At 42.2% G+C, this 16,846-nt stretch overlaps 1 protein-coding gene across 4 annotated transcripts in view; it reads left to right on the forward strand.

The window, feature by feature from the left end:
• The first annotated feature begins 1,999 nt into the window (after positions 1-1,999).
• The window catches only part of gabra1 (gamma-aminobutyric acid type A receptor subunit alpha1), a 29,019-nt gene continuing 14,172 nt past the window's right edge, over positions 2,000-16,846 (forward strand). Inside the window, exons 1-8 of one of the 4 annotated variants that reach the window (XM_061739429.1) lie at positions 2,000-2,232; positions 4,585-4,690; positions 8,381-8,493; positions 9,349-9,416; positions 11,128-11,348; positions 12,782-12,864; positions 13,827-13,970; positions 15,645-15,797. In XM_061739429.1, coding sequence (XP_061595413.1) covers positions 4,611-4,690; positions 8,381-8,493; positions 9,349-9,416; positions 11,128-11,348; positions 12,782-12,864; positions 13,827-13,970; positions 15,645-15,797 — 862 coding nt within the window. In that variant the 5' untranslated portion in view covers positions 2,000-2,232; positions 4,585-4,610. Of the gene's footprint in view, positions 2,233-2,291; positions 2,413-2,838; positions 3,077-4,584; positions 4,691-8,380; positions 8,494-9,348; positions 9,417-11,127; positions 11,349-12,781; positions 12,865-13,826; positions 13,971-15,644; positions 15,798-16,846 lie in introns of those variants that run through there. The other 3 variants (XM_061739432.1, XM_061739431.1, XM_061739430.1) reach the window with 3 other exon arrangements.

Raw genomic sequence — 16,846 nt, forward strand, 5'->3', positions numbered from 1 at the left:
GGAAAAAGGAAGGAAGGAAGAAGGAAGGAAGGAAGGAAGGAAGAAGGAAAAGAGGAAGGGAAGAAGGAAGGAGAGAGCAGGAGGAAAGAAGGAAGGAAGGGAAAGAAGGAAGGAAGGAAGGAAGGAAGGAAGGAAAGGAAGGAAGGAAGGAAGGAAGGAAAGGAAGGAAGGAAGAAGGAAGGAAGGACGAGGAAGGAGCAGGAAGGAAGGAAGAAAAAAGAAGGAAAGGAAGAAGAAGAAGGAAGGAAGGAAGGAAGGAAGGAAGGAAGGAAGGGAGAAAACAAGGAAAGAAGGAAGGGAGGAAGGGAGGAAACAAGGAAAGAAGGAAGGAAGGAAGGGAGAAAAAAGGAAGGGAGAAGGAAGGAGAGAGCAGGAGGAAGGAAGGAAGGAAGGAAGGAAGGAAGGAAGGAAGGAAGGAAGGAAGGAAGGAAGGAAGGAAGGAAGGAAGGAAGGAAGGAAGGAAGGAAGGAAGGAAGGAAGGAAGGAAGGGAGGAAGGGAGGAAACAAGGAAAGAAGGAAGGAAGGAAGGGAGAAAAAAGGAAGGGAGAAGGAAGGAGAGAGCAGGAGGAAAGAAGGAAGGAAGGAAGGATAGGAAGGAAGGATAGGAAGGAAGGAAGGAAGGAAGGAAGGAAGGAAGGAAGGAAGGAAGGAAGGAAGGAAGGAAGGAAGGAAGGAAGGAAGGAAGGAAGGAAGGAAGGAAGGAAGGAAGGAAGGAAGGAAGGAAGGAAGGGAGAAAAGAGGAAGGGAGAAGGAATGAGAGAGCAGGAGGAAAGAAGGAAGGAAAGAAGGAAGGAAGGAAAGAAGGAAGGAAGGAAAGAAGGAAGGAAGGAAGGAGAGAGCAGGAGGAAAGAAGGAACAGGAGAATTAGGTAATTTTGACCCGAAGACAGTACAAGGGTTAAAGAGCCACGATGGAAGCATAAAGTTAGTCAGTATCCCTTCTTTTTTTAAATTCAAAGACAGCACAGCGTTCACAGCAAGGGATTATTTCCCCATAACTTGCACATCTCTCACCTAAATTACCTCCATCCATCTCCAATACACACACACACACACACACACACACACACACACACACACACACACACACACACACACACACACACACACACACACACACACACACACACACACACACACACACACACACACACAGCTGTGAGAAGGCCAGTCAGCTGTGAGTGCTGTCTGTTTCACCGGAGCAACTGTTTTTGGAGTCTCCGGCTGGAGACGGCGGTGGGGAGGGGAGGGGAACCAGCAACCCCCCCCCAGCTATGTCAAAAACCCACTGGCACGCGGGCACGTGTTGCTCGCGCCCGCCAGCACGTGCACGCGCGCGCACGAGCAAATCGAGTCACATGCGGCGGCGACTATAAGGGAAGAGGGGGGGACACTTGCACTACAATAACGTTAATTCTACTGAAATAGATGCGCGGAAGTGTGTGTGTTTGTGTGTGTTGGGGGGGGGGGGGGGGGTTATTTATACATGTAGCTTAATTATAAGCAGAATATGCGGATGCACCTGCAGCATCAGGGTTTCAGAGTGAATCTAGCTCGGTGCAAAAGCAAGAAATATGGGGTTATCCTTCAGATGGATAGGTCAGAGAATCCAGGAAACAAAGGCCATCTAATCCAGTGACGTCCCTCAGAACCGATCACGCACATGCATTACTTCAGCCACGCGTGAGGAGGCAACACACGCGCGCTCGCAGAGGAAACGTTGCACTGCAGACCAGACTGACGTGACTCCTCCACCGCCAGCTCACTCTGCTCTGCCTGCGCTCAGGAAAATAAATCCCCAATCCAAAAAAACTGGGGCCGTAAAAATGAGTCCCCCCACCCCCCTTCCCCCCCACCCCTGTCAAACTCGTTCCCTCATCAACAGCGAGGATTTATAATAAAAAAAAAAAAAAAAACGCGATTAGAAATGACACTGATATGATGTAAGCTTCCAATAAGAAGGTTCTTGCGGCTCCAAGTCCTCTCGCAGCTACAGGCATCGGTCAATATAACGCCGTCTGATTTGTAGTTTAACTTGAAATACGCAGATGACTAGAGAAAATATCCACGGCCGCGTGTCATAAGCCCCCTTTTTTTTTTGTTCCTCCCTTGCAGAAGCCCGCAGCTCCGCTCCGCGCCGTTCATGCTCAGTCTGGAGCGGCTCCGACACGGTTCCACTGTAAACAGAGACAGTGCTGTCTTCTCGATGCCAAACGAGGGCTTTTAGGAGACGGTGAGTGAATCCTGGAGGATTTTTATATTGCGGATAAGGGTTTTCTTCTCACCCAGTGCAACGCTGCACGGTGAGAGGATGCGAATTTCTTCAAATCCAGGAGCGTGTTCTTGTCATCCAGCTTGTGCGCGCGTATCACAGCCGAAACCTCATTTCTTTGTCGTTATTTTTCGCCTCGACGTAAGTGCTTATTGTCGTTTTCACGAATGCTTATCCGGTCGTGTATGATGTATTATATGTGTTTGATTGTGATAAATGAAATGATGGGGGGATTGTATCTTTTTGGTCACCATCACGTAGGAGTCGGGGAGACAGGAGGCGGATAACGCGCGATGGGAGTCAAAAAAAAAAGGAAACCGAGCTGAAAATCTAAGAGGATTTTTTTTTATTTAGGAGCCACTGGAAATAGATTAGAACGACAGCAGTGGAAGTTAAATTGTGCTGCATATAAAATGGGCGGGCTAGTCTTTATATTACGTTGGCACAGCCTATTCTTACATTGAATAGTCAGTTCTTGGACATAACATAGTCTGTTTTTGCCGTGCCCTTGATTTAAAGGCACGATTGATGAAGTCAACATTTAGGCAAACGGAGAGCAGATTTGTTGGAGAGAACATTTGTGTTGCTGACCGGCTGAGAGTTGAACTCGCATCAGCAGCACCAATGAACAGTGAGAGAGACCTGCGCATATCGTCAGCAGCCGCTTCCCCAGACTCCAGCTAAAAATTCGTCAGATCTCAGATCACAGAGGATTTTTTTCTCATTCAGTCCGGCTAGAAAGGATATTCGCAAAAGTTTCAGGATATAGTCAGCGTACACCTAACATACCCCCGGCTCATCTGCTGTAAGTGACATTTTCTATTTTTATCGCCTTTCTTAGATTTTCCTGATTTTTTTTTTTTTTTTTTTAGAAAAAAAAAATGTATACCAGGCTAAAGGAGTAACACTCGGATTTAGAAAAGGGATGGATTTTGTTGACGGACACTGCTAGAATCGAAGACGAGTTTTATTGCGGGGGAAAAGGATGAAGTTGCTACCGAAATGATGAGCATTTAAGGGGCGTTTTATGGCAAACAAGGAGCGTTAACTGCCTGAGCGTTTCGGCAGCCTCGTTTCAGCACCATGGACAGCGCTCAGAATAAAAGCAGCGTCGACGCACATTTGCTTAATTACTCCGCCACACACGGGCTGGATCATCATGCATGTATTTAGAGCAGCCTTGCAGGCTCGCCACTTGAATGCTACATTCCTATCGACTTCAATTATGTTCATATTTTGCAGGAAAGAGGTTGACATTTCCCCCAGAATAACTTAGAAAGGTGTTCTTGTGCCGAATGTTATCCGCCATTCGTTAATCTGCATTATCCTCGGTTATTTTTTTATTTATTCTTTTTTTCCCCAGGATTTTTCAAATCCTCTTCAACTAAAGGTTTTTCTTTTTTTATTTCGTAGTACGGATATACAGTAGTATGTCATTCTTTGCTATCCACTCACACCACAGCGTTAAACACTAGAAATAAGTGTTAGGTGCATTGTCCTCTATACGTGGGCTGTGCATGTTCTCTGAGCTTTTGAGAAATGTTAGAATTTGTGTCATTTTCATTTTATTCCTATAAGCAATCGGCCCTCTCGTGGACACAGCAATGATGAATTTCAGCATAATAATTTACATGCACAATTGCGCAGGGTGTTGCTTGCATACTTTGTGACCTGGTTGACATCATAGCACACGTTTTGGGGAAGAGGCAGATGTTCTTATTTTAGCAGCATTTAGTTTGATCTTGCGGTACGTCGGCTTCACATTGCAGGGTATTAGAGGAAGCTGTTCACAGGTGCTACGAGCTCACACGGGGGTGCATTGTGACCGCTGGTGTGTTTCCTGCTAATTTCGTCTTAATTATCATGCGCTACAGATGCAGCCACGCCGCAAGACTGTTCTGAGCGTCTGTCATCAAAGTGTATTTACACACATCCCTCTGTGATCATCCAAACATTGAGCAGTTATTATTTAGATTTCGGACTCCTCCTCTAGTTAGGGTCTTACAATGTGACATATAATTAGAAAATAGGATTCCATGCACAACTGGCATGCCTGGCATTGGCAGGATCATTTAACATGAGGGAATTGCTTTCAGTGAATTAGTAAGAGATGTTTAGATCCAGGATCACAAGCTACACATAAAGCACATGTACAGGAACACTGGCAGCCTCCAGATCTATGCTGTTGAAGCACATTTCATTTGTTGACACTTTGGTGGGAGGAAATGTTGGGGATAATGGTTTGACAATGGTTCATATGACGGAGTAATAATGTATTTGTTTATTTCCTTTTCCTGTGTCTTTAACCTTCAGCAGTCAGAGGTCCTCTTATTGCAACTATGAGTGGCCGGAGCAGGGTGGCCTGTCTGTGTCTCTGGGCTTATTTGCTTATCACCAACAGCGTGCAAGCTGGGAAAAGGTAAGGATGAACTTGAACTTCAAAATACTTCTGCTAGTGAAGTATATTATCTTGCTGGACGATTCCAAAGAGGCAAAAGCCCCTGAAAGCAAAGATGCGTTTGCTTGAATGTTAAAGCAGTTTGGAAAAATGTACTGGGATTTATTATGATAATAGGTGTAAATACTACCTTTAGGGTCATGTTCTTTCTGGGTAAAACAAATTGTACTCTAATGAGGAATAAACGGGAATAGGGGAAATATAGTATGCTGATTTTTTTTTTTACATGAATAAAAAAAAGATAATTACATTGTTAAGCTAAACATATTCTTCCCAGTAGGTCAGTTGGAAAGCCAATGTTAATGATAATCTGAAGTGACAGTCATACACCTGCCAGGATGATATTCTGTCTTCCCAGGTTTCCCTGGCTTGTTGGGTTACTGAACATATTGGTTGTAACTTGGTCATAAACCTGCACACTTATTAGTGTTCAGGTAATAAGAAGTGTTTCATAGGGAGAAGAAACAAGGAATCCAAATATCATCTATCCACTTTAAAGTGATGTTGCACTTTTTTTCCATTCACCATCCATGTGGGTCATCATCTCCATTCTGAGTTTCCAGACCTGGGCCGTGTTGCCCTGAGACATTTGCCACAAATTGCTGCACATGAGTTTTTGACAGCGGCTGCAGGGATAGCAGGGTCGACGTGCAGACACTTCTTCTCGGTGTCAACACTGAAACATCAGATGTCAGCTGCTCAGAAGCAGGCAAACAAGGAGAGAAAAGAGAGAATTGGATTAGAGATGACAGCAATAACGTCCACTGTCATCTGACTGCAACTGCATTAATTCCCACATGATTCCAAAAACTGAGCAGCCATTCACGTCCTGCATATTTCAAGCTAATGCTTGGTTAAATGTTGATAACTTTGACAGTAACCTCTACCTAAAAACATTCATGATGGAAAAAAATAAAATAATAATAATAAAAGAGAGTGAAGAAGAAGTATAATTCATCAGATGTTCCTACTACGAAGACCATTCCAGCTCTAGACCCTTTGTGGTTCTTGTGAAGAAGCCCCGAAGAGACTTGGGGGATCAGAATTTTTCTTCTAGTTGAATAATTCAGCAGAACTGTCACAGGCAGTTGACTTAAATAGTGATATCTTGGGATGCTACAGCTTCCCTTTCTCAACAGAAACACAAAAAACACATCCAAACTCTATGGCGTACATGTTTCTTACCCTTCAAGAACATGACAAAGACACTGGTCCTGTTTTTAAATATACAATCCATCGCAGTATGTAATTGTTGCAAATTAATTTGATCTAATTCATTTGTCACGGCTGTAACTTTTGGTTTGAGCTTTACAAAGCTGCAAATGGACAGTCTTATTTACTGGATTTGATGAGCTGCACATTAGAGGAAATGCACTGAAGTGCTGCAGTGACAGTACTGAGGGGACTGTCACTGCAAAACTGCGAAGCAATTATCACCCGAAGATTTAGTGTATAATCCAGTCCTGTTTTTGAAGTCAAATACAGATTCACACACTCGCACACACACACACACACACCTTTGGGGATTCCAGCAAGACACGGTAATCAAGAGGACCAAGCACTCCGCTACAGTACGTTGCCAACGCAAAGAAATTGGCTCATAATTAGATATCTGGCTGAAAGGAGAGTCAGAGATGGAGATGGAGAGAAGAAGATATACAGTAAAATGGACAGAAAAAGAGAGGCACGTTGGCAGCAGGAGTGTGAACAGCACTGTTGCTGTTCAGATGACCTGTAGATGGGGATGGTGTACAGTGTTTTGGAAGGAAGTAGCCCCTGGCTGATAAACATGTGTACTCCTCAACACGACACCCTTTTCTCTGCATTTTCTTGTTTTATCCTTGAAATGCAATTGGAATATCCATCCCATGTGGTTTAGTTACCATGAGCACTTAAAGGCTGCTCTGTGCTGCAGAAATATGTTCATTCTCAAGTGGTAAAAATAACAAATTTGGCATGCCAGTTTCATAAATAATAGTAAAATAGAGCAGACTTTTATTAAATTTGTGTTCATTCCAGTAGAAAACTGCTACTCCGCCATGATTTTAAGAAGTTTCAAGGGTGGAGCCATTTTATACTCTATCAAATGAAGTTTAACTATCGCTGAGCAACAAACATCTGAGCATCCTGGTTTATATTCTCTATTGATGAAGACTTTAATAAGAGCACGAAAACCCTTTGGGCTGATCGTGAGGGAATGTTTGCAATCTTTCTCTGCTTTGGGACGTGAAAAATGCCCACATAAATTTGGATGGTGGAAAATTACGTAGAAAGGGCAAACTAGATTGTGGGGGTTTTTTTAGCCTTAATTGACGTCCCATGGATGTAATTTGTGGCGTCTGTTTTTGTACGTAATTGGCTTCTCAGACCTGAAGAAGAAAGATTAATTGTTGTTTTAAATGTGAGCGTTTCAAAGCAATTACCTCCAGGCTGAAAATTGCTCATCAGAGTTTCTACAGTTGTAACGCCGGCGAGAGAGAGTTCCTTGTTTTTATTTGTATTTATTTGTTTTCCATTCTTTTGGCAGACAGGCGAGTACTTGTGAATCAAGGGGAAATTGGAGGCACGGAGATAGATGTGCATTAATCCTTTTATCCATATTCATTAGTGACATGATTGGTGCATCCTGGTTTTTAGAGCTCATGATTGGATCTGCAGGATCGGCCTCGGTCATGCAGCTTTAAATGTGAGCTGCCTCTGAAAAAAAAAAATATAACAGTCTAAATACTTTTCACACATTTCCCAGCCTGGCTTTCCCACCTATCTGCCCCTTTTTCCATTTCTCCTTGTTTTTCTTTTGCGCATCTTAAAGCTACGCTCTCCAAATGCTGCTTTTCCCCCTCATTCTTTCCATGCCTTCCCCTCCACTTGCAGGTCCCCGCTAACTAATCTTGATGACCTTTCCCTCTCCTTGGAGCTGTTCAGCTAGCAGAGCTTGTTTTCCAACACTTGCTGCTTATTTTGCATGTAATCAAAGCCAAAACGCTACCGGAATGACAAAGAGGGGGAGATGACAGAGCCATACAGAGCGCTATTAAGGATGATTGCTATTAACATACAGAGCTCTGGATGTAATCTGATATCCAAGCACAAACTTGCACATACGTGCCGTCTCAGTGGGGTCCCATCCTGTCTGCATGTTGCACTATGTGATTAGGGGTTGCTGGTCTGATTAGGTGTGTGTTAAATGATTTATGTGTGCCCGCTTTCAAGATTACTGAGTGTGTTTACAGCCGCGCGATGAGCATTTTGTGTCATGATGTTCAAAGAGCACATTCAGCAAGGCCTTTGTCATCTAAAGACCATATTAAAGTATAAATAATGCATCATTATTAACCCATTTCTACTCCCTGAATCAGACTGTCCTAACTTTGTAGTGCGTAGATGTTGTTTCTATGCACATACACTTGTGTTTCCTTTAAGCACAGCATTATGTTTCAATGAATACAAGAGTATTAACTGAGAAAAAGGAGAAAATGTGCCTAATGTGGCATTTCACTTCAATGTCCACTTCCAAGCTATCAGGATAAATGTCTATTCATCTTGTGATTTTGATATTCCATCTTAAACACTGTGAAATGTGAAATATATATATACGCAGGGCTGTGGTTTAGGAATTTAGCATTGACTTAAATCTTCTCTCTTTGCCAGCTCTGGGCAGAACGGCATGACAGATGAGCAGAAAGATAACACCACAGTGTTCACTAAGATCTTAGACAGCCTTCTGGACGGCTATGACAATCGCCTCCGGCCAGGACTGGGAGGTCAGTAAACCTGTTGTTCAACACATTTAGCATTTTGTCCCTTGAGATCCCCATTTGCTGGATTTCTTTTCTTTTTTCATGTATACAAACATAGACTCAATAAGTAATCTCTTTTCCAGGTGAATACTTTTATATCAATATGACTTTACACCATTGAAGAGGGGTCAGTGACTGTTGAACGATCATTGAAATAAAGAACCAGCTACTTTTTATTGATCTCCTGCATTTGTAAAGTTTTAAAACCAGGGCGTGCAATATCACATAGTGTTTTTATAGGCTTTTATTTACTCTATTGTCAACTATGCATTGTTGTAGAAGAGAAGTAAAATGACAAGGAGGCTCAGAGACAAATTTATGGAATAGGAAATAAGAGAAAAGGAAAGATTAAGTTCAGAAATGGAGCATAAAAAAAACAAAAAAAAAGGAAAAACATAATATGAAAAGTAAAAAGTGTGAAGGACGTGGAGGATGGTGTGGTGTGATGCAGAAAGTGTGAAAGAGAGAGGCGAATGACAACCAGGCCTGCTACAAGTTCAGCAGTTAAGACATAGTTTAGGATGGTTTAATTAATAAGTGACGTTGTAAAATTTCAATTTAACACCGATGTACAGAATCCAGCGGAGTGCATGCATGTGGTTTTAGCTCAGCGCAAATTTAGTAAGAACTGAGTCTCTGACACCGAGGCCAATGACAGAAGAAATACAAAAATATATATCTATTTTTGAGTGTTAGAAACATTGCTGACTAGATTGACTGGATCAGAGGCAATAGCAGGTGGTCTTGTGTTAACTAGTAGTTAAAGGCTAATGGATGCCACTAATAGTCACTCTCTCGGACTATTTCCTGCTTCAACAGAGCGTGTAACTGAAGTCAAGACTGACATTTTTGTGACTAGTATCGGACCAGTTTCGGACCATGACATGGTAAGACTCTTATACCGCCTCCGTAAATGTTTCCCATTCCTCCACCCTCTCACCTGTCTTGTTCATTTTTAGGACACACTGGTCTCAAAAAACTGTAAAATATTTATTCAGCTGATGATTCAGTACATTAGCATGTAATAGTCCAATAAAACTGTCACTTACAGAATGCATTTATTGGTTCATATCCCTCAGTTGACAGTAAACACCACCCCTACTCATGAATACGACTGCATGTGGTTTCTCCAAATGTGGCGTGCATTCTGACACATTTACCCTGTTTATTTCTTACAAAATATTGAAAAACTTGTTGTCTTGTTCTACTGATAAGCAGAATGTCAATTCAAATTCATATTCAAGAAGTAGCTCCTTTTTTGATCTGCCTGCACCCGAAAGTTTCGACCTTAAAGTTGAAGGAAGAAAATCAGGAAGAAATAGACGCAGACAGGAAGTGATAGGCTCCATTTCTTTTTTTTAATTCTAGCTAACGCGTTTTTCTTTTGCCCCTGGAATGAACTGTAATTGCATCTAAAACACCAATATTGCTCGTCTTATTTGAGACTCTTGATAAACACGACCAGGACCAAATGTTTTCACACTTTGTGGCATTAAAAGGCCAAACTTCATTGGCAAAGTCACTCACAACAGAGATGATTTCTCTTTTGATTTTCTTCACACTCTTTAAAATCCTACTTAAAAAAAAATCTCCAGGCTGTTCAAACATGAGTATCTGATCTTTGCCCCGTGCACCAGAAAGCAATTAATCTCATTCAAATGATTCACTGCGTTCACATTCACATGAAGTGTCTCTACTCTATTTGACATAATCTCAGTTAATTGCAGTGGCTGACATGCAGGTCAGAACTATGTTACTGTTCTGTTGAGGCCACAAGCAGAAACTCTGCTGAGGAGCATTTTCTCCATCTGCAGCCCTTACTTATTCTCCTCTATTTCCTTGAAGCTCTGTTTCAGTTTACACTAATTACCGTTTGAGAGCCACGTTGAAATTGGGGGAAAAGAGAACAAAAAAAGAAGCTGCACTGGAATTTCTTTCAGGCTCTTTTCAGTCTAGCGAACAGGCATGTGGAGCCATTAAAATCTCCTCTCAGCTATAGTCATTAGCTTGCTTGAAAAGGAAATGTCCTCCTAATTTTGTCCAGCCGCTTCCTTTTTGTGCCCAGCTTAATTTAGATTACAGAGCAAAGAAGTTTCCCCAAAGATAAATGCTAACAATAATCATTTTTCGCACTGACCTAACAATGCGATGCCGAATGGCCGGGCAGCAAATGATCTTCTCTTTGCACATTTGCATTAAACTGGGCAGACTATATTTATGTAATGAAATGAAATGAAAGAAAATGGAAAGAAAAGCCACACGCATTGCTGTGTAAAGTGGAGCGCGACGAGAATACAACAACTGAGGGAGTCTTTTAGAGAGGATATTGGAAAACTATGAACCTACGTTTGCCAGAACCTTTAATTTGAAGAGACAAATACCAGCAGGGAAATTGGGCCGAGACCTGCACAGGAAAGTCAAAGTGACAGACGGAAGAAATAAAAATGTAAGAGCATTGAAAGGGACAAAAGGGAAGAATAAAGTTTGACTACTCAGGATCTTTTTCAAGTCATAAGAGCGTTGAGTAAGAAAGGAAAGTGCTGCAGGACAGGGAGCCGAGGCGGTCGCTGACTTCTGCCTCTCACCGTCCACATGTAGGAGTACACCATCGATGTCTTCTTCAGACAGAGCTGGAAGGATGAAAGACTAAAGTTCAAAGGCCCCATGGCCGTCCTACGTCTCAACAACCTGATGGCCAGCAAGATCTGGACCCCCGATACTTTCTTCCACAACGGCAAGAAGTCCGTGGCTCACAACATGACCATGCCCAACAAGCTGCTGCGGATCACGGAGGAGGGCACGCTGCTCTACACCATGAGGTACGTTCATGTCGCTGGCTTCATCGCTGTAGAAGGTTTGATGTTTTATAAGATACAGAAAAAACTAAAGCAGTACAAAAATTACACATAGAATTTGCATAAGAGAAGTTAGGAGAGAGGGGACAGTTGATTTGTATTTAATGATTTGAATAAAGGGCGATTTGGCATAATGCACTGCAAAAACTCAAAATCTTACCAGGAATAATTGTCTTACTTCTAGTTAAAATGTCTAATTTTTAGTCAAAAAATCTCATTACACTTAAAACAAGAGTCATTACCAGAAAAATAACTTGTTATTTGAAGATTTTAACCTTTTTCAGTTAAATTTTCACTTGAAATAAGTAGAAAAATCTTGTTCCACTGGCAGATTTTTCTTCCACTGACTTATTTTAAGTGAAAATCTACTTGAAACAGGTGAAAATTGTTGTTTTTTCCAGTGATGAGTCTTGTTTTAAGTGTAATGAGATTTTATTTTGACTAATAATGAGACATTTTAACTAGAAATAAGACAAATATTCTTGTTAAGATTTTGAGTTTTTGCATTGTGGTATTTTGAAACAGTTAAGATATCTGGCTGCTTGCAGTGTATACAAATAAAATGTGCAATATATTAATGGTTATGAATTAAGCATTGGTATGTGTTTTTCAATATTAATTTGACACCTTTATCATATAACTATCAAGTGAAGAAGCATCAACTTCATTTTCACCATACGCTGCTTCAACACTGTTCATCTTCAGAACACGGTAGTCCGGGTTCCTTTCCATACAAAGATGATTCCCTGTCCTTTAAATTTTTCATTTTCATTATCATACTATTTATTAAATATCCTTTAGAGATTGGTTTTCCTTCAAACTGTCATGTACCTAGTGCTGTGTTTAATGGAATAATAAAACTACCTTTAATATGCTGTAATTGTGCTACTTGACGTATGCAAACAAGTTGATAAGAGCAACGTCCAGCTGAGCTGGGTTTGAAACGATGCTCGTCACCTCAAAAGCTCTCCGTAGAGGACGGGTAAATGAAGCCCTGGGGTCTGTGCAAAGTTTGATGCACACCACAGACCAATGCCACTGCGATACGACTAAGGCAAGGATCATAAAACATTTGTTTCAACATGTTTACTGAGTGAGGGGGGGAGGGGACGCGGCAGAGCCCATATTGGTGTCACAGATGAGTGAGGAGAGGAATAGATGGGAGATTAGTGTGTCACGGGTGGCCTGACATGCTGCTTTTCCACCAAGCTGCAAGGAAACAGAAGCTCACTGCTCAGGGAACCTTAACGTTTCTGGGGGAAAAAAACATATTCTTGGTACATAAATGCAGTTCCACTGCAAAACATTAGCCCCACTGTAGCATTGTGTCTGTTTTTCGTCATTTTCCATGCATATTTTGTTTCTAATTCACTCTTAATGCGTATAAATCTTTCTAGGCTTACAGTAAGAGCAGAATGCCCCATGCACCTGGAAGACTTCCCTATGGATGCCCATGCCTGTCCGTTGAAGTTTGGCAGCTGTAAGTAGTCTTTGTGGTCACATACAACAATGAAGGATGATTGTGAATCCACCACAGCAGTACACACATGCATGTGACACCGTCTCGTGAGGCAAGACAGGATGATTATACAGTAGGCAAACCTTTCTAAGATGCTGGAAGGCATGCAGCACGCGCTGCTTTCCGTAACATTGCCAGAGCATCATACCAGCTGCTCACGGACACTGACAGCTGCAACTACCCTGGATCACCCTTAAGAAGGCATAACAAGAGATGGAATGACAGAGGCTGAAGTCAAGAATAGACAATGAGAGAAAAACCGGAGGAGAGGATTAATAGGACTGGGGGGGCAGGAGTGAAAATCCAGCAACACGAAAACCAAAAGGAGAAGCAAACGTTACCGTGCCTCTGTGCCGTTCTTTAGACAACCGCACAGCATGAGTGAGAGGACCAAGCCTTAAATGCCTTTAAACTGAACTCACTTGCTAAATATTTTAGTGATGAGCTCTCTTCCTTATGCTGCAGTCTGCAGTTGAGCCATCCTTTCCTCTGCAGTGGTCGAGCAACACTGCAGCTTTGACAGGTTAGTTGGCCGGAGGGAAGGAAAGGACTGACTTGCCTGCTTTAAGGTCATTTTGTCCTGTTGGGCTGTTGTTTGCTTATTCCAAAGATGAGTAATGACATGATGCCGCATAGTATGATGTGAAAGAACATAATATTACATAATCAAACTTTTGTGAATGCATACAAAGATATACAAAGGGTCGATTATATGCTTAGAAATGAGGATGAAAAACTGAGAAGAGAGTGGACTAGACAAGCCAGACAGAAGGGTATGAGGTAAGATAAAATCGTAGATGTTTTAGAAATATATTCCTCCCTTCCAGTCTTGTACACTTCAATGAAAGTAACATGAGAACAAGTGATGGAAAAATGCTCAGAAGCATAATAATTGACAACTTTTTGACCTTGTGTGTTGCCAGATGCCTACACCAGAGCAGAGGTGGTGTACGTGTGGACGAGAGGCGCCGCTCAGTCCGTGGTGGTGGCAGAGGACGGATCCAGATTAAACCAGTATGATCTGATGGGGCAGAGCGTGGATTCTGGTGTGGTGCAGTCCAGTACAGGTGGGTGTCAGCACACGTGTGGTTTGCAGTCATGCAGACCTTCTCAGTCTTCCTCATCATTCGCCCTTCCACAAATAGACGTTCTAAAAATGATTGTTACCGTAGCTACATAGAGCAGAGGTCAGCAACCCAAAATGTTGAAAGAGCCATATTGGACCAAAAAAGCAAAAAACAAATATGTCGGGAGCCGCAAAAAAATAAAAGTCTTGTATAAGCCTTAGAATGAAGACAACACATTTCAGTTTCAAAGTTTATTTAGACGGGACAATGCATATTCATGAACACTACATTAAGCAGTGTAAATACACCGGGTTTAGCAGAAATGCTAGTTTCCACCCGCAGTCCCCACAAACAACCAGACACACTCACACTCACACCTACGGGCAATTTAGAATGATCAATTTACCTAGCATGCATGTTTTTGGACTGTGGGAGGAAACCGGAGTACCCGGAGGAACTGCTGCATGTATCTATATTAGTTATATTATTAACATTCAGGCAATGAATGCAAATGATTCGGTCCAAGAAACATTGAATCCTCTTTTCTCCTCAGTTGTTTTTCTCTTTGTCCCTTTGGAAACAATCCCTTTGGCCAGTTTGCAACAGCCACCTGCCACCTGCCTGGCGCCGCCCTGCTGGTAGAAACATGTGTCGCAGGCTCCGACGCAAATCTTCGTTAACAGAAATGTTGAAATTTAATATTTATTCTACACATTTTTACAGCATTGGAAAACGTTAAGAATGTTTGTGTCATGTTTGTCCTACAGAAAATATATTAAAACCAAAAATATATTTCCCTCCCCCATCTATTTCCATTTTCAAACATTTTTGAAAAAGCTCCAGGAGCCACTAGGGCGGCGCTCAAGAGCCGCATGCGGCTCTGGAGCCGCGGGTTGCCGACGCCCGGTCTAGAGCATCTTTAGTGATATCAGTCACCATAAATGTTGCTTTTCTGAATGACCATGGACCAAATTCTGGCCCTTTCATGTTTGCTTTTTTTCCCTCCCACATCTTTTTAGTCAACTGATACTAACAAAAATTAGTCATTAGTCAAATTGGTGACCTGTTTGCAGAGAGTAATTCTTGAAAACATCTGTTATGGCTCATGTAGTACATTTATATGGCTATAAACCAATTCCTTTTGACATCAGTGGATGTTTTGTTTTGAGGTCTCTCTGCCTTCCATCTGGTCTGTAACTTTTAATTGTAAAATCCATTTCATGTTTGCTCAGTCATATTGAAAGTAGAGATCACGCTTCACCCATCAAGCATATTCCACATCTTTACCCTGCAAATATCTCTGTGTGTTTTTAGGGGCAGTAATCTAGCCTTTTTGTTGGGGAGGGTTTCATCTCCTGACCCTCTTTGGTTATGACGATGATCAAATGTGGCCTTGACTGTTGGCAAAGAGCCCGTTGTTTGTTGTGCACTCTTCAAAGGGTCTTTTTGGTCCATTGTAATCATCTTTCCCTCTCGTGTGCTCACTTCTCCACTGCGCCTCAACCAAAATGGCAAATTGCAGCTTACAGTGAGATGTGTGCAAGAAGGGAATTCTCTTGTGGAAGAGCCTGATAGCCACATTGTATAGCATTTATGCAAAATCTCTTCAAAATAAAGGTCAGATTTGGTGCGTTTGTTGTAACTTTTCTCTGTCTTTTATCTTTCGCTCAATAGGAGAGTACGTTGTGATGACAACCCACTTTCACCTGAAGAGGAAAATTGGCTACTTTGTGATCCAGACGTATCTGCCCTGCATCATGACAGTCATCCTCTCCCAGGTGTCTTTCTGGCTGAACAGAGAGTCCGTCCCTGCCAGGACTGTCTTTGGTGAGTTGTCTTCTTTCTTCCCCTCTAAACATCTGCGGCTATAGAAAACGAGCCCACCACCAGAAGGTTGGAAAGCTGTTCTCTGCAAACCAGCTTGGAAGACACAATGATGACACATTTGGCACTCACTCAAAACTCTAGCAGCTTACAGGGTGCCACTAAACCAGCTGGTATGCTTAAAGATATAATAAAGGGGGGGCAGGGGTGAGCATCCTCAAACGTACAACAAATAATGCAGTTGTCATGCCACAATTCCACATGGTACACAGTGTTTTCAAAACTGACTTACAGCATGGAGTTAAACACAAATCAGTTGCTTATTTTGTTGAAAACGGAAAGTGATGAAAACCAGCTGCACCAGTCCAACTCTTAAAACATCTCACCATGTCTGATGGAAAATAGGAGGTTTAAAATATGAATTGGCCAATTGTTTATTGAGACCAATCTTCCTGCGCAGCTTTTCTTTTCTGCCGTGCTCTGTTTTGTTGTGTTTGCGCTACGGAGGTGAAGAAGAGCCATAATCAGTTGTAGCCAGCTGCAGTGAATTTTTAAGCACAGCTCAGTGTGAATTTAGAAATATGTGCTCTGAATGTTAGAGCATAAATGTGTGTGTGGATTTGCCCGTCTGTGTGTGATGTAAGTGCTCATTAATGTATGTGTGTTTTTTTTTCCATGGGCACATGTGTTTGTGCGTGGCTTTATGTGTATTTGTCTGTCTGTCACACTGAGGTCTTACATAATACCACCCAAAAGGAAAGCTCTTGCTAGTCTGCAGCATGCTCTGTAGCAGCACAGCACAGCAGGCTGGATGTCCTTGAGTTACCTCGCCCTACACACTTCCTTTTTCCCTCTCCCTTTTCTCTTCTTCCTCCCATGGACATCAGCGTCCCCACCGTCCCGCTACTTAAAACGATTCCCCCAGAATCATTAAGGAGGCACCGCACTTTGCAGCTCTGCAGTGTTCCGCTGGTTTCCCACTCCCCCTGTCACGATTGCGTGTCTGTTTGCATGAATTGTGTTTTTCTTGGCCGTGCATTGATGTGTGTGTG

Source organism: Cololabis saira, chromosome 14 (assembly GCF_033807715.1).
Source record: "Cololabis saira isolate AMF1-May2022 chromosome 14, fColSai1.1, whole genome shotgun sequence".
NCBI classification, from domain to species: Eukaryota; Metazoa; Chordata; class Actinopteri; order Beloniformes; family Belonidae; genus Cololabis; species Cololabis saira.